At 43.5% G+C, this 18671-nt stretch overlaps 1 protein-coding gene across 2 annotated transcripts in view; it reads right to left on the bottom strand.

Moving 5' to 3' along the window:
- Window positions 1–587: 587 nt before the first annotated feature.
- Window positions 588–18671, bottom strand: part of bicd1a (bicaudal D homolog 1a) — a 92025-nt gene continuing 73941 nt past the window's right edge. The window contains exons 7-9 of one of the 2 annotated variants that reach the window (XM_042335659.1): window positions 16727–16934; window positions 5644–5719; window positions 588–618 (exon numbers count right to left, since the gene is read on the bottom strand). In XM_042335659.1, coding sequence (XP_042191593.1) covers window positions 5672–5719; window positions 16727–16934 — 256 coding nt within the window. In that variant the 3' untranslated portion in view covers window positions 588–618; window positions 5644–5671. Of the gene's footprint in view, window positions 619–5643; window positions 5720–16478; window positions 16935–18671 lie in introns of those variants that run through there. The other variant, XM_007894675.2, reaches the window with a different exon arrangement.

Raw genomic sequence — 18671 nt, 5'->3', positions numbered from 1 at the left:
AATTAATAAATACAAGCCATTCCTTTCTGGAAGTTAGATGCATGTTTGACTTCAATTAAAGTGGTGGGTTTTTATTGGGGGTGGGTTGTTTGTGGGGGGGTATAAACTGGAAAGAAAATCTTCCAGGCAGGTAGAGCTCTGTGCTTTGTGTCGTGCTTTCTCAATGCTTCCCTCCACTCTGTAGGAGTCTGGGTTCCGCAGGGAAGCAACAAAACCAGAAAACTTCAATGGTTTTCCAGGTAGTGCACCAATCCCAGAGGAATGCCACTTCTTTCTCCGGAGGACAAGGTCCTGCAGGACTAAAAATGGGGAGGAGACAGAGAGGCAGTTTAGAGATTGGGCACACTGGGATCTGGAATGTGAAATCTCTCCCTCGAGAGCTACACTGGGACTGAAAACTAAAAACCAAAAACAGTAAGAAATGAACAGGCACAATCGAGCAAACATTGAGGAAAGAAATCCGGATGCAGTATATACTGGCCAATAAATGTCCCGCAAATCAGCTCCACATTATTTCTCAATAAACTCGTGGGAACGACGTTGCAGCGTTTAATCCTTCAAGGGTCAGAGTCGCTGGCATCAATGACATGGATCACTCGATGTTCACACTAAGAGCTGCTGTTACCAACAAAAGCAAATGCAGAAGTGAATAAAAATGTAACAGTATACACAGCATCATTGTAAAGAAAGACTTTTTTTTTAAGAGTGATTTCAAGGCAGCAATTCTGGACTCAGCCACTAGAAACCATCTGAAGTGTCTCTCCTGGTTTATGAAACCGTCTGACCTCTCAAATCTCAGCCCCTTTTATCCCCCACCGCGCACACAATGGGTGCCTTGTAATCACTCTCAGTTAATCACCAATTTCTATACAATTTGCCCCAGAATGGATTCATCTTTGACATGCACCTGGATGATTGCAGAAAGCGAAGAATACAGAGCTGTTTTTTTCTTCCCATCCTCCACCCGATCCCCTCCTTTTGTTTTTCCTTGTCACTATAACTTGCAATTTCTGATAAAATATAAAACCAATATATCAACTTCCCAAAGCACCTTTGCTGCATGTGAAAGGAAAGATCATGTAAATTAGCAGTTTTCCTCAAGTAAAATAAGTTGCTGGAAGATGAAAGTTGTAGGCTTGGTTAAAGCTGATTCAAAGCAAGAAACAAAACAAACGAAAATACACAGAAAGAGACGTGAGTTTTCAGTTTCTGGTGGGGAATCACAGTGTTCTGAATTTGTAAATGTCATTATGTTGCAGAGTAATGGATTTCCAACAGCTTTGTGCTTGCCTGCAGCAAATGTAAAAAGCATTGGAGGCTAGTTGTTTGCTGGCTGATCTTATTTTATTGCCTTGCACTTTTAAACTCTCCCTAGGGTACTGATGTGAAGTTAAGGCAAGTTAACAGCAATTGCCAATGACTTTCCTCAACAGAACAATCTCATGGTATGGATCAGTCTGATGGTATGGATCAGTGACATGGTATGCATGTGTTACAATAAAGTCATCCAACCAAAGTCCTCGATCATTCAAAGCAAATCTCTTAAATCCCCAAATGGAACTCATCAAGCAAATTATTCTCTCACAATTTAATCCTGAATGTTTGATGATCATACTTGAGGGAGAAGGGTATGCAGGGGAATATGAGAGAGAATCAGGAGGGACACTGGAAAGGGGATTATTAGGGTGGAGGTTGACATGCTGTATAAACTGGATCTTGTTGGCTGAATGGTGTGTTTTGGTGCAGTAGTCTCTGTAATTAGATGTAGTTTACAATCAGTTACATGTCCTCTAATGTAATTCCCATGGGCTCTTCCCTCGCTGGCTTGTGCTTGCTCACTTTTGTTTGTTGGAGCAGCTTATGGAAAAGACCAGAAGGCCGCAATCTGCCCCATTGGTTGAATGAGCCACATGGTGGCTGTTAGTTTCAATGGACATCTAAGAATTGTTTGTCCAAGCAATGCAGTTTCTGTTCAAATGATGGTTCCTATCTAAATAAGTCTTAACCACTGATGGACAGGAATGTTGCGCTGTTTTAAAAAAACAGGACAACTGCCTCATTTCTCCCTCTCTCCATCTGTCAGGTCACAAATAGGCACTTATGGGATGATTCAGTAGCAAAATGACCAATGTGTGGAGAACCAGACTTCACAAGATCTGTTCAGATGAAGAAAGCCCTTCAGCTCATTTCATCCCTTTAGAACACCCACCATATCATCCTTCTATTACTATATAAAGCTTTTTAAATGAGTTCAGTGTCTTGGCCCCAACTACCCTTCTTGGCAACCTATCCAAGTAATTAATTGCTCTCTGAGAAACAAAAACTTCCTGGTATGTGTCCTGAAATTGCCTTTTGTAACTCTAAAGCTATGTCAGCTTGTTCTGCTATCTTGGTGCATCCTAAAGATTTGCTCTGAGTTTACTTGTTGAATCCCATTTAAAATGTTATACACCTCAGAAGTTCAATCCAGATCAACCAATGTACCAACAATCCATATAATCTCAATATCAGGAGTTACTTCTAATGGTCTTTTTAAATAAAGGCAATATCGATCTTATGTGACATAACCTCCCAGTGAAAGTCCATTATTTCTGGAACTCTGGGTTTAAAAATCTTTCCAATCAATAAACAACAATAAGAGTATATGCTGGAAGGTTGAAAGAAAATGTTTTTTTTTCTGACTGGATGGCAAACGTCAAGAGAGAAGTTTTTTAACCAGGTGGCAAATGGTACCATACCCAGCTGGGGGTAGGAACTGAGACTAGAACTAGGTGTTTTTTCGCCCAGAAATATACAGTCAATTCACTTTACAGCATATTCTGTGAGACATCTAGAAGACATGACAAGCGCTATATCAAATGCAAGGATTATTATTATTGTTCTGCCCCAAGGTGTTCGGCAAAAACTTAGCGTGGACCAGAGAAGCTGATTTCAATTCTTGTTGCCCTTCAGGTTTCGAGATGGGATTAATAAAAAAAAATGATGTAAAAAGTTAGGTACTCTTAGCGCAGATACAATAGGTTGAGTGGCCCTTTCCTGTACAGAAAATGACAATGTTTCTGATTCCCACTGACTGCACTAGCCATTTGTGCTCAACGTGAATGATTCATAACAATACACAAGGGTTTCTCCCAGTGTCCTGGCCAACGATCTCCCAGATAAAATTGGTCATTCACATCATGACTTGCTTGTGGACATTGTTGTGCACAGTCTCACTTTAAGGTAAAAATCCTGTGAAGCACTTTGAGATGTCCTTCCAATGTGAAAGGTGCTATATCAAATGCAGTTCAGTAACTGCCATGTAACTATCTGAAAGACAGGTTGATAAGGGCTAGCAGGTCGGAGAGGTTGGAGGAGGCAAGGCCGTGAAGGGCCTTGAAGGTGAGGACGAGGATTTTGAACACTATACTCTGAGGGATGGGGAGCCAGTGGAACTGGGTGAGGATGGGGGTGATGGGGTCACGGAGCCTGGTACAGGAGCAGACACGAGCTGCAGAGTTCTGGATGATCTGCAGTTTATGGAGGGAAGAGTTGGGAAGGCCAACAAGCAGGGAGTTGGTGTAGTCAAGCCTAGATGTAATGAAGGCATGTATGGGGGTTTCAGCAGCCTGAGGGGTATGGCAGTGGTAGAGTCAGGCAATGTTACAGAGGTGGAAGAAGGCAAAGCGGGTCATGACACGGCCAGAGAAAGGACAGTTGAGGGTCGAACAAGATGCCTAGGTTCCTGACTGGCTTGGTGAGGTGCATCCATGGATGCTGATGTTGCCAGTGACTGAGGTGTGGATGCACTGGCGCGAACCAGTCAGGAGAGCCTCGGTCTTGCTAAGGAAAGTTAGCTCTCATCCAGGACTTGATATATGACAGGCAGTCTGCCAGGACATCAGTGGTCTTGGGAGTTGAAAATGGAGGCAACAACAACAACAAAATTACATTTGTATAGCGCGTTGCACGTCGAGCAACGTCCCAAGGCACTGGACAGTCAGTGTTTCAGACCTGAGCTGGGGATTGGGGAGGATGAAGGGCACGGGGGGAAGGATGTTCGAAGGCATGGTCGAAGAGGAGTGTCTTGAGATGGGTCTTGAAGGAGGGAAGGGAGGAGGTGAGGCAGTGGTACTGCGGGATGGAGTTCCAGAGGGTGGCTGAAGGTTTGCCCACCAGTGGCTGAAGGCTCTCCCACCAGTGGTGGAGCAGGTGAGGCGGGGGACGTGAAGCAGGCTGGAGCCCGCGGAGCGGAGGGAGCAGGCAGGTTGGTAGGGTGTTAGGAGGTCGCAGAGGTAGGGGGGAGCAAGACCATAAAAGGCTTTGAAGGTGAGGACCAGGATCTTGAACTGTATCCTCTATGTAAAGGGAAGCCTGTGGAGTAGAGCGAGGATGGGGGTAAAGGGGTCACAAAGCCTGTGCAGGAGAGGACATGGGCTGCACAGTGCTGGATGATCTGCAGCATCTGCAGTCTACGGAGGGAGGAGTTGGGGAAGCTGACAAGCAGAGAGTTTGCATAATCAAGCCTGGATGTTATGAATGCGTGTATGAGGGTTTCGTCGGCCTGTAATGAAAAACAGTGGTGAAGCCGGGCGATGTGGTGGAAGTGGAGGAAGGCAGAGTGGGTCATAGCAAGGATGTGGGTTAGAAAGGATAGTTGAGGGCCAAACAAAACGCCAAAGAGAGAAAACTGAAGAGTGACAAGAAGCACCCGCAGGGTGAGGGGAAGCAAAGGAACAAGCAAATGTCAAATGGCTGATGTAAGATGATTATTGCCTTTTTCAAAAAATAAATTGTACAAATTCATTCAACAATTATTATTTGACTTACTAACAAGAAGGAAAGGGAATAGAGTAGAAGGAAGGGAGGAAGTATGCAGTGCACTTTATTCTTAACACCGAATTGAAACCATCTTTACTGTTTTTTTCTGTTCAAATTGTTGCATTAATGGTTAAACTCGGGTAGAAGGGCTGGTTTCAGTGTGATAACCTGCAGCCCAAGTGTAGACACTGTATGATCAGCGGTATCCCGATCTATGAAAGCAGCACTACGCCAGCTGTCCCCAGTCACTGGTCCTCTCAAGGCTTCCTTGCCATTTTTCCAGAAGTATCTGCCATGGTTACAATCGACAGACCACCAGATGGGCAAGGTTCACCTCAAGTTGGCGCTGGAGGGTTGAGTTGAAAGCAGTGCACCACTGCTTCAACCAATAAACTGAATGTAGGAGGGAGAAGGGAATAGAGTGGTGTGGGAGATGGGAGAAGGGATAAGGAGGGGTGGGGGACTGTGCAGAGTATGAACACTAGCACAGACGAGTTGGGTTGAATGGCTTGTTTCATGCAGTAACACTCTGTGTAATTCTATGAATACGATACAGGCTTAATTTTGGTAAATTGTACAAAAAAATCATTTTAACTTTTATTCCCCTCAACCCAAACACACACACATACACACACACACACACTTCATTCACTGTTTAAATGTCTATGGCATAAAGAGTATGAAAAAGAGCTGAGAGTCTGCTGCTCAGTGTGATGGCAACATGCGTTGAGGTGAGGAGAAAGCGGGTTGTTACAATGCAGAAGAGAGAGAATGAGGCACTGTAGAGCGCGGTTCATGGACAATGCATGCTTTGGACTGCTTCGGAAGCAACAAAAGCTTTACCTTTCGGTCACTGAGTCACGACCTCTGTCTAGTTGTGAGCCATGTGGCGATATGGAGGCAGCAAACTGCTGACAATCTACAAAAAACTCATAAATTAGGCAAATACACAATAGAGCACAGGGGTTAGTAAACATGATAGAAGATGCAATGGAGAGATTTAGTGAGGAAAAGTTTTGCCCAATTATATACTGTGATCACAGTTGTTTTCTCCTGCAGAGCTTCTGTCCAGCCTTTGTAACCAGAGCAGTCGTGCCAATATCCCCCTCAGAGAAGAACTCCTGCTGATTGAAAAAGGGCTAATTTCACCACATTGTCTGCATCAAAATACTCAAGATTCCCTGTGAATCACATCCCTGAGATCCTGTTATTCACATGTGGCAATACTAGTGGGCATGGAGGCCATTTTCAATGAAAGTTTAATGGGTTCAGCTCCAGCAGCAATTCAGATCCCCCCCCACACTTGCCTAGTCAGGGCAGCTAACATCAGCTACAGAGGAAGACTTTCCTAAGATGGTACTTTTCACTCAGTCTCACCAATTGAGTGTGCACATGTAGCAGGAGGGAGACTTCAACATGTCCACTCTCCCCTTCCAAACATCAACATGTTGCAAACCTGGACTGCCCCAGAGGCCTGCTACTATGGTTCACTTTCTCTCAGTAATTTACATTTTACACAATTTGACTGTGTGGCGGGAGAGGGAAAGAGGCTGTGAGCTGACTGCCGAGCCAGCATTAATGATTGATGTACTTGACGTGTGCTGGCAAACACTGCACTAACACAAACATTAACAATAAAACAAACCGGTTTACAAATCCGAATCTTGCTGACAGTTGAATGCCTGACATTTTTTGACACATGATGTATATTTGTAAATGTCTTACAAAAGCCTTAAACTGGGTTTGCCTAGCACGTCAAACAGCTATCTTTACCGACTCTTCAACACTTGCCATTAAACCCTGTTGTGTGTTGTAACAAAAAATATTCTTCCAATGGCTCACTAGGATTCTGCACTAGATTTCTGGTCAAAAGCAATTCAACCAAGAAATGACCAGGAGCTATTCCCAGTTTATAGGGAGGTACCTGATCCTGACTGGGGGTGGGGGGAGGGTGCTATGTGCGTGTCTGTTGTGAGGGTGGTGGGGTTTGGGGGAAAGAGTCCAGTTGGTTTCAGCAATGTTGGGTTATGGAAGGACGGGGAGGAGCATGTGTGGAAATCAGTCAACGTCGCTTCTCAATGTTGCTGTCTAGTGACACCTGCTGGAAAGTGTTCATGTGTCAAGCTGTTGAGTAAGGACTGATTTAGGCTTGAATGTGATGATTCTAACCCACCCCGGGTTGATTGATGTCCCGGTAGTCTGTCGAGTCTCACACACAGCCCTGACGAATGGAAAGTATGATCTGTGTGACCGACCAATACATCGCAAACCAAAAAGAAAAACACGCTGAACAAACACCAACAAAAGAGCAGCAAACTTACCAGCGGTCTGATCTGAGGCGAGTCATAGCGTCCACCGCTGGATGTGGGGTTGACGTGGGAACGCACAATATCACTGATGCCGGAGTCGTTTTGAAAATAGCACTTTAGAATTCATTTTATCATGGTGTGAGGGTATTATGAGGGGATATGTGAATTTGTATTATATTAATGGAACAAAAGTAACTGAGGTCAAATAATGTCTTGTGGGTGTTATGTAAGTGAGTGAGAGATGCAGTCCTGCGTGTGGGCAGCAGTAGATTTAGTGACTTTTACTGCTGCTGGTAAATCTATCATCAACAGAACACAATTTACTCTTAGGCACAGGTACACCGCGAGACTGTGAGAATCCCTCCATTTGGATTACAGACACAGAGGGTCAGGGATTGGGTTTATTAATTTGGAAATTCACAGAGAATTCGGAGAGGAGGGGGCATCCTTTTAATCAGATAACATCAGGTGAAATTGTAACAGGAGAGGAAAAAAGTGCTTCCAAATTCATGTCAGCATACAGGCACAGACATGGTATGGAGGCAGTGAATGAACAAGCAGGTCTATGATACAGAGACAGCCGTATGTGTGATATGGAAACAGGGAGTAATTAATTCAAGCTGTATTGGATTCAGGCAGTATTGAATTCGGTGAGTAATAAATTTCAGGGAATAATAAAATTCAGGGAGTTCTATAATAGGATTAAATTCAGAACACTTGAGTGACACAGAGGTCACGTCCTTTTCTAAAGGTGCAAAAAAGCCTCTCAAAGCTTTTACCAAAATGAGTGATACTCTCAAATTATGGGAATTCCTTTTTCATGGCTTTCTGTGCCATAACACAGTATAGCATTTGCTTTGTACAAAGGTCAGGTATCTCTCCCACAGTAGTATGTCATGTTTCTGTTCTCATTTTCTGCCTGCTTCTCCTGGAAGCATTGCCATGCAGGTAACAAGAGTTAACTCATTTGACGGCTGTATTATATAGACTTATATGAGTAGGCTGGGTTCTCAGAGGACGATGTTGCAGTGCCTCAGTTCGAATACTTGACATTCTCTATAAAAAGCCTACATGTTTCAATGTTTTAGGGGAATGAATCAGCTGTGCAGCCAGCCCGTGATTATACTCTGTCCTCCCACTAAAAAAGACAAGAATGCAACTGCGTGTGTATCACCCACTCACGCACTCAACTGTCAGTCAGACAGTGGCAGTGCCTCAGGGAAGGGCAAGAACTCTCTCTGATTTAATGATCAAATTTAGTTGAACTAAACAGATGGTTGATCCGACTCTGAGAGGGTAAAGCGGCCACTAAATCTCCAGCACCCACACCAACTTACCAGAGGTTAGCTGCGCTTATCATGTATTGAATAATCCCAAAAAAGTCCAAAAAGGTCATTCAGGTGAAATGGGCAACAGGGAAACAAGGCTCGGCTAACGCACAGGCTCTGACGTTGAGGTCAGGGCACATGCCTGGATCTTAGATGCAAACATTTTTGGCACACAGGGTCTTTAATCTTCAACAAGCCATGGGTACGAAAAAGAAAACTGAAGATTTATTCCTCACTAAATCCCCCTGTTAAATGAGGTTAGTAATTTGCAGAAAGCTAACAGAACGAAACAAACATCGGAGTCTTATGATGTATTGTTAGATTTCATTAATGCAGTACACACGGACAACATTTAACATGGGTCCGGACACCCAATATTTACATTGGAATTTACAAAAATGATGTACAACACTTCAAAGGGCTACAGTTTTGTCAAATTGTACTGAAGAACACGCAACGGTAAGATGATGGATTGTGCATGGTACATTAGGTGGATAGTTGGATGATTAGACCTACATAGCTGACAGGAACTTTACCTCAGACAGATGGTGGAATCTATCCCCTACACAGGCTTACAGCACCTGGCGAAGTAGTTTGCTCATGGGCATTTCTAAGATCATGACAAACCACAATGTTAACATTTGGGAAGCTTTTTCCCTTTAATGAGTATATCCAATCTTGGGCCAAATATAAACTTCAGCACTAAAAATGAGAAAGGGCGGGATTAAAACCAAATAAAGATTCTGAACTAGGAGAGTGTTCTTGTTGTTGAGTTTTATAATTTAAAATGGCAATTTTAAAGCTATCTAGGGCAAAATTTCAGTCAGCTAGGATCATGCTTTCAAACCAACCAGGAATATGATTCATTAATTCTATCTGAAATTCAGGAATGACATTCGTTAATCTTAGCCAATATATGGTGGTGGCTCAACCCTCCAACGTCCTTAAAGCAAATCTGCGGGATTAAACCAGGCTGATTTATGAAGGAAATTAACACTCAATCAAACTCGTTGGGTGAAAGCCAGTACTGTATGAAGGAACTGCTGCATGTGAAGGTCAGACAGTGGCGCTTAGAGGTAGATCATCCAGTGACACTAGGCTGATGACACAGGGCTTCAGGCAAGCACACTGATATAAGCCAAAAATCACCATAAGCAGCAATGCAGAACAATCTCAATATAATACTTTTGGTCTATGCCAAAGTCACCTCGCAGTGTTAAAATTCTATCACAAAATCACAAGAAAGGTTCGGATAAAAAAGGCCCTTCAGACCATTTAATCGCATCCTTCCAGAATATGCATCCGACTGTCCTCTGAAGACAGCAACAAATTGTTTCTTAAATGAGGCCAGTGATCTGAAGGTTCCCTGATGATACTAATGGTTAAAGGCATTGCTCTGACAGCAGCAACTCATGCAGGTCACAGGGTCGATTTCAATGTGTGCTCAGTCAGCCAACCTATGTCAGAGCAGCAAAAGAGGCATTACAATTAGCCTCGGTGCTCCTGAGTTAGGGAAGGGGAGAAAAAGCTAAATAAAGTTCCTACTCCTGATTTCTAGCCAGAGTCTCCTTCGGAAAGCTGCACGTATGCAGACGTGGGATGAGGACAGGATCAAGCATGGCTATGAGGATCCCCACAATTGACTAGCCTGCCAACACTCACTATTAAGGCTCACACATGAAAAACGACCACTCGGGCAAGGAGGGCGCCTGGGAACCAGTGGCAGGAAAAATGAATTAAACACGAGGTGGAGAGGAAGGGCAACAAAACTGTACTGACTTCAGGTAGCACTATTTTGTTTCAGTAAATTTAAAGGATACACCTTTGAACAGAATAATATTAAGGGAACAAGGTCATTCAGACCACCTGGTATGATGGTGGATTGTTACACGTCTGATGTAGCCATGCAGCATTTTATCACATTATGTATTTATACATAAAGGTTGGAGCGAAAGTAAAATCATCACAAAATTAAGACTGCCACGCAAAATATTAACTGATCAACTCACTGTACTGGTCAGACACAAAAACAGCTCACTGATGGTACAGACCAGGCACTCTGATGGTCTAAAAGACTGTCAAAACATGTTCAGATTGTTTTGAGAACAGGCTGACTCAGCTTATGGTCATGAATGAAATACCTAAAACAAAAGTCACAACAAACCGTTTCCTTGAATAATTATCTGCTGCCTTCAACTCAAATATGGCTTATGATCAGGTGAGCATTAAACCAGGTTTGACAAGGGAAAAACCTGCTGAGTGTATTCATCTGGAAGAGTCCAGTGAGTTCCTAGAATTGAAGCCACATAGAGTCCACAACAAACAAACAAGGGGTCATCAACAAAAACAATGCACTTCTTTCAATTGAAACAAAGACCCTGAAATACATGTGCAACTATTTTTTATATGTTTTAAGAGAAGGATCTTGTCACCTGCTTTCTTAAGCAATTCAACTTGTGATTGAAAGAAATGGTAGTTGGAATCCACAGGCAGATTTTTCAGCCGTTCTGTGCATCGAGAAGCTACTATGGCACTAGGTGAGAGAGATCTGTTATGCCAGTGCAGGGAGGGAAGAAGCCTGAGGCACACTAGAAGCTGTATTCATACATCAAGGATGGAGCGGAATGCAAAATCATTATAAATAGATACTAATAGATACTTAGAAATGCACAGGCAGAAATCCTGATCTATACTGAGCATCGAGGAGCTATTATAGCACAAGGTGAGATAGAACTATGCCAGATAGAAGAGAGAGGAGACAGCCTGCTAAGAAATGCAGAGTCAAAACATTGCAGAGAGAGGAGAAAGAGCGAGGGAATATTGAGCAAAAAGGAATAAATAGTATCTTGCCCTGTTCAGCAAAATAAGTTATTTCAAGAATATGCTAATTATATGAAACCTTTCACATTGGTTTCAATGAACTTAATGATACTGGAAAATAAATTATAAGTCACCAAAGGTAATAAATTATAAATCAGCATAAACATGGATGGTGCTCTGTGCTGGTAAAGGCAGACTGAAAGCCTGTTGTTGTAGCCATAAATATTGTTCAGTTGGAAACGTACACTGCAGTGAGGACGGCGGTCGAGGAATCACTCGAATGTGCGATTCTTAGATTTGAGCCGACGCCACATGACTAAAGGAGATGAAGCTCAGTGGTAGAACATTTGACTGTCGATCGAGAGGTCTCTGGTTTAAATCTAAATCAGAAAATATTTAAGAGTTATATCGTTCCTAGAGAGCCAACCCCCAAATTAGCTCTGCTTTTAAAAACACCAGCACAGACATGATGGGCCAAATGGCCTGTTTATGTGGTGTAACAATGACTACCTTTTTCTGCACTACACAAGATAATCCATAGGCAGTGCATCAATTCACTTGACTGCAGGACACTTCAAACATAAGGCTTCACTGAAAGACTATAAATTCCTGGTTGCCCTTTGACAGGGCCAGACAGAAAATCTGTCTAACTGCATATTTGCATATATACAATATATATTCAAAAACTTTCTGTAAGAAAGCACAACAGAAACAAGAGAAAATGTCTGAAGCGATATTGCACTCCTTCATGACTCAGAAATAAGTGGGTGTAAGAAGGGTTCTTTCTCTTCACTGACTGAATTCTCACACTGAGGACAAACCTAGAGAAGAGCTGGGTGGAGAACCAGGCATTTCAGAGCACCTCGGTAGAAAGAATCAAGTGCCTGAACCTTCATGTCAGTGGTCTGATTTCATTAGGTATGTCCCACATATCATGTCATGGGCAACTAGTGAAGAAGGAATACTTCCCTCACTGACTCCGAATGTGGAAAGAATAGGAGAAAGAATATCCTTTCTCAAGTTCTATGGTCAATCCAAGGAGCCAAGGAAATAATACTTTGCGAAACTGCACATCATTTATCACTAGGTCTCAACGAGAAGGGAAAATCAGAATGGTTACTTCAAGCTACTGTCAATATTCAACAGAGCCACAAGTCAAAAACTGGTTCAAGATATATAGTGCCATTGGTCCGGAGCAGGTTCATGCAACGTTAAACCTTGAATTAACCTCGACTTCAAGATCCTCACTCTTGTGTTCAAATCCATTCACTCCCTGACACCTCCTTAGCTCTCCGACCTCCTCACTCCCCAATCTACCACCCGGCCCCTCCGCTCAACTGGCACTGGCCTCTTGCTTGTCCCTCGCACCCTCCGTCCCACCATCGGAGGTCGTGCTTTCAGCCACTACCCCCCAAAATTCTGGAACACTCTCCCTCAATCCCTCCACCTTGCCCCCCTCTCCCCTCTTTCAAGGCCGCCTGAAGACTTTCCAGTTTGACCGTGCTTATGGCCACCTCCCTCTCCCCCAGGCTCGGAGTCAGGCTCCCCCACTGTTAAGTGCTCCGAGATGCTACCCTGCATGGAGGGCGCTAAGTGCAAGTTGTTGTTGTTGTAAATCTCCTGTTCAATATCCTGTAAGTTGAGTTTGTCCAGAAACACTGTTGCAAAGCCGTACTGTCTGATCAACTGTGGTCATCCAGACACAAGGAACAATGGTTCTTCATCAACTGAGCAAAACATTATCCCTGGACAAAAATCCCTGAAGAATCACCTCCTCCTTGTGATGCACGAAATCTAGAGATTCATCTTTTGAAGCATGAATTCTGAGAGACACCAGGGTGAACAGAGCAGCTATGTTCCTTGACAATGATTTTAACTATATGGTAATCTTAAGAGTTAGGGACCAGGGGAGAGGAGAAGGTGAAGGAAAGAAATATGTGAGCTCAGAGAGCAATATTAAAAAGTCTGATGGTTACATGGGTCAAGTCATTTCACTAGGACCGTAAACAATCCTTGCACTTAACCATGTGCTATAATGTCTTAATGTCTCAAAGCACTGCACAGATAATTGCTGTGAAATGGAGTGACTGTGTACTTGCTGGCAAATGTTGCAGCCAGTTTGCACACAGCAAGGTCTCACAACATCCGTGAAGTAAATTACTGAAGAGTATTGGCCAAGACAGTCAAAGAAACTCGCTTTGAAGGGCATTCCCTGCCCCCAGCATGAATATAAGGAGTCTCCTTCACAATTGATCTAGGTATCAATTCCTCCCTCAGGTTAACAAGGTCCTAAAGGTAAAACAAGAGCTGAGTCAGGAATAACTATTTTCAGCACCAAAAGGTCTGAGGAAAGGCAGGAAGGCAGGTTTGAGATTGTAATCTGGGTGGTAACTGCTGAGAAGCTAGCCTGTTTATTCAGTATGTAGCCTGTCAACTCCAATTGTCCAAACTGTCCTTGGGATGATGTCTCCTCAGAGCGAGAAGGGACCATGTTAATCCTGGTGAATGCGTTCAGGTTTGTGGTGCCTTCCCTCTCCAGTGCCAACACCAAGACAAGCGTTTGTTGAGAAGAAGGCACTGAAGATGACAGACAAACAAGGCCATATTGTTGCCCACAGTATGGTTTTGTGCAACCTGAGCCAAAATTAAACAGCAAATTCAAGAGAAAAAATACTAGAATTGAACTAAACCTCATAAATACAGTCAATAACTTCGCAGTGTATTCTATGAAGCACTTTGAGACATATCAATGACATGATAAGGTGCTTTATCAAATGCAAGGATTATTATTATTATGGTTTGCTGTGGAGGAAAGGCAGACAAAAGCAGCAGCAACAGATGCTCAAGGCAAAATAAGGCTAAACATTCTGCAGTATGGTTTGTGTATGTGGTGGGGATAGAGAAATTTTTCCAGGTCAATGATACCGTACAATGAGTAAGAGCACTATATCAAGGTGCAACGCATCTTCCATTACAAGTCAAAGCGATTTAAATTGCAGATCAGTAACCTGCAAAGCATTGATCTAATATCCCAGAGACTGCAGTGACTGCCACAAGGATTGTGCCTTTCTGAACTAACTCTACACCAGTGTCTTAATCCACTGATCTGAAATAATACGTTTAAAGTTTGTGCATCAAAAAACTCAGTGGCCATTATTCCTCCCAACGAAAACAGGAGACAGTAGTAGGTGAGTTTAGATTCCCTGCATCCAAATTGCTGATAATAAAGTGCTTGTGACAGCAGAAGCAGACAGCCTGACAATGCACCAGGACAGGCCAGATTGAGTGACAGAGCCCTGTTTGAAGCTTTCTGATCTGAAAGCTCTGCCCTCCAGATCTACCCTCATTATGTATATTGAAATATACATAATTTATGCCTCTCAAACCTCCCCTAAAGCTTTTCTCTATTGTCGCACCCTTGCAATTCGTTTCTCACCCTGCCTCTCCTGAACGCTTTCCTTTTACCCTCCACTGGGAAACGGTTCCACAGATTCCAGGCGCCCTCCGTTACCTCGCCCATATGGTCGTATTCATGTGTGAGTTTGAGTGTTGGCAGGTATGTGGCCACAAGAGCCATTAAATCCCAGCCTGATCCTGTCCTGATCCGACGTCTACACACGTGCGTTTCCCAGCAGAGGTTAATGGTTAGCCTTCAGGAGTAGGAATTTGGACCGATTTTCACCTCCCTAACCCAGGGCGCTGAAGTACATCAAAAGTTCTGACTGCTTCCCAGTTTAGACCATTTCATTCAGTACAGCCATCAGAGGAACCAGAAAGCCTCTGGGATGTATGGCCTTACTATGATATCGAAGGAGCTAATCTTTCTTCCAACCACAACAAATTCAGCTGTGTTGGCCTACCTACCTTCACCATTTCTCTCCCACTTGGTATCACCACTTCTCTCATTCCCATTATGTCTTCCCATTCCCACCTTGTAATTAGTGGTCCAGGCAGTGTTAATTGCTCACTTTTTCCAAGTATTTTCTCAGCAGATTAACACTGGTTGAGCTTCCCATCAGTTAGCTTTAACAAGGTTTCTGTGGCTGGATTAGGTTTTTCCCTTTTTTCACTTCAAATTGTAACACTAGTTCCTAAGTTATAATTAACAATGTAATGGTAAATCCTGGGGAGGAATTAACATGGTAACATGAGTTCCTGAGTAGAAATTTATACCTACCTGAGGCTACTGGCAAAATTACTACATCAAAACAAGATCGATTCAGTCACCAAAGGCCTGAAAACATACCCAATCAGCACACAAACAGACAGTGCACAAGAGAGACCATTAAGGAGACCAGCCCTCACGGGCACCAACTCTATCTCAAGTGTAGGAGATGGTCACGATCTGCTGGAGTGCTGCTCTCGGAGTTCCCAGCACAATCTGAACTTGATGGGATAATCGCTTTGTACCTTTGTATCTCCCGTGGGATCTACTTCCCATTTTTATCCTTTGAAGTTTCTGGTCAGTTGAGACATTTTATTGCTATTCAGCCACTATTATTTCTGTTATGTCCTGACTCTCCACAAGTTCACCAGTCATCATTGGAAGCCAGTCATCTCCAGTCTAGCTGGCCAGGTGGGTGAGTGAATAGCTGTGATACACCATTCGGTATTCCAGACTGGTGGGTAACATCTCATACATTGTTGTGAAGCATTCACAACAGTCAAGAAGAAAGCTACAGCCCAGAATATGGCTCCTCTCTCCCCTCCAGCTCAACCCATGTTTCAGATAGGTGGTGAATGAAAAGAATGAAAGTATTAAATAAATGGTAGTGTGCTTAGAGGATGACTCCCTAACTCTCCCGCTTTTAGTGGCTGGTACCCACCTCCACATGCATCTTCTACAGTGAGGAGGGAAGGTCTAGCCCAGGCCTCAAGCTGGTTTGTGGAATGTTCACTGATCACTGACTCAAATTCTCCATGTAACATAGCTGGGAATGGGGAGGACGAGGGGGTTCTTCTCACAAGTCCGGGGTCTCTGCGATGTGTACCCACTAGAACTGCGGCCCTATCCACCTTCTACTAAGGAAATTTCTGAAAACACATGTACAGGCAACTGGAGGATAACCCACAAGATTTTGCTCACTCAACTCGCTCCCCTTTAACCCTGACATTTCTCTCATAGGATTAATTTAGCACAACCTTTCAACAAACAAACAATGTGTGAATTTCTTTTTTTTAAATGTAGTGCAAAATAAAAAAGGCACAAATCTCAGGCTGTTACATTTGGCTAAATTAAAATAAGACGCTTGTCCTTCAGAGGGGGATGACAATCTCTGTGTGCTGATGGAGGAGTGCTCCTCTTTTTACCTTTAATCTCTTCTGCCAGCGCCACTGTATGACTCGCCCTGTGAGCACCACTGTCAGCCACCCGAGGCCTGCTTATTGCTCGGAGTCCTGACCGAGCAGGGTCAGAATGTCTATAGCAGCTGGGAAAGGCACACTGCCTGCCCCTGCTTCCACACTTACTTTGGGACTGCCGATTTTGCTCCTGCCCAGCTTGCTCCTGCTGCGCCGAGACTGCTCATGGTCGAACTCCAGGTCCTCGAGCCGCTGCGTAAGGGCCAGCTTCTGCTGTATCGCCATACGCAGCAGGGAGTTCAGCGTTTTCTTCTCGTCCTCGGCCGCTGCCAGTTGCCGCTGCATCTCGTCCAGCTGTGTCACGTACTCATCACACCTGGAAGGATGGAGAGAGACAACAAAGTCAGTCCCAACAAGCCTCTTTCTGACAGACAGATATTATTACCATCTGCAGTGCTTGTCCTCATAGGCTTCTACTCCACAGCCCAAGTGCAGAGCATGACCTTTGGCTGACATATACTCGTTCATTTCCCCCCACCCTCCCACCCATACACTTGCCAGATTACCTGTCAGTGGAAATACACAATCTGTGTACCCATCACTAGCTCTGGGCAACTCTTTACTGAGCGCTTACTCTTGTATATTAAACAACAAGAAACAGCCCTGCTCCTTCACAGTGGCTCTCATCATTCAAAAAGGTCGAGCCAGCATAGTTTTTTAGCAAATGGAGAAAAGCTATCCCTCATTTTTGCTAAGTGATGCAAGCATTTGAGGTCAGAGATTGCCTCAAGCGCTCTGAGACGCCACCTCATGTGAAAGTTGCTATATAATTCCAAATTACTGTATGTCACACTAGAAAGAAAGATTTGCCACTGACTTTTTTTGTGAACACAGTAAGAGTCTCAACTGAAATGCCCGACCACTCCACACCATACATTATCCAATACAACGATCACTTTTGCTTCATTTGCCACCTTACCTGCCAGTTTATTTTAACACATAATTTCAAAGTAAAAAACAATCATTCTGTCAACAAATTTAAAAGCACATTTCACTATTTGAAATGTATTTTCTCTGTCTCTATTTTCCTGGGTGATTCTCCAAACGATTTGGTGGAAATCTAATGAAGTAATATTCTGGATTTACGCAATCTAAGCTATTTCATATTTTATACACAAGATCCTCCTTAATTGTCTTCTTTTTGGTCATTTGTTTCTTCAACTCAACTGCTTTGCACTTGGGATCAATGCTGTTGCTCTTCACTGCATCCCCTCCAGTTTGTGTTTTTATAGTGAGGTTCTCATATTGGTGGTCAGACCGGTACATTAATAATCCTTGCATTTACTATAGCACCTTATCACTTTGTTAAAATATCTCAAAGTGCTTCAAAGAATTCATTGTAAAGTGTAGTGACTGTATTTTGTGAGCAAACGCAGCAGACAATTTGAGAATAGCAATGTCCCACAAATAGCCTTGAAGTGAATGACAATTTAGGGGAGGTATTATTGGGCAGGACACGGGGAGAAACTCCCTTCTCATTTCAAAAAGTGGCACGGGTTTTTAATGTCTCCCTGAACAGAAAGACTCAATCTCAATTTAACATCTCATTTGAACTATGTTGTCCAAGGTACCTGTTGAAGGCCCGTATTCCACTGCTTTGCCGACCTAATCCTGAATTCTGTTTGTCTTTCTAACTGTACGGCATAGTATGAATTTCAAAGTGATGAGTCTACCATCTCTCCCAAATCTCTTTTTAGGTGACTTTCCGCCAATTTAATCCCATTTATAGTAAACAGTAATTACAATGCACATTTATTTTCAACCAATGCAATGAAATCATCCTATACTGTAATTTCTCTGATACTATGAAATACAACACGGAGAAAAGTAAAGTGCACTGTGATGTGAGACAGTGGCTGAGCCGGGAGACGTTGCAGAGGTGGAGGAAGGCAGAGCGGGTCATGGTGCAGATGTGGGGTATAAAGTATAGTTGGGGGTCAAACAAGACCCCAAGGTTCTGGACTGGCTTAGCAAGGTGGAGTGTGCAACCATGGATACTGATGCTGTCAGTGCCTGGGCTAAGGAGGCGCTGACAGGAGGCAATCAGGAGAGC

The sequence above is a fragment of the Callorhinchus milii genome, unplaced genomic scaffold (genome assembly GCF_018977255.1).
Source record: "Callorhinchus milii isolate IMCB2004 unplaced genomic scaffold, IMCB_Cmil_1.0 Scaffold5, whole genome shotgun sequence".
NCBI lineage: Eukaryota > Metazoa > Chordata > Chondrichthyes > Chimaeriformes > Callorhinchidae > Callorhinchus > Callorhinchus milii.
Note: the sequence above shows the minus strand (reverse complement) of the source record. Positions and strands in the feature narration are given on the sequence as shown.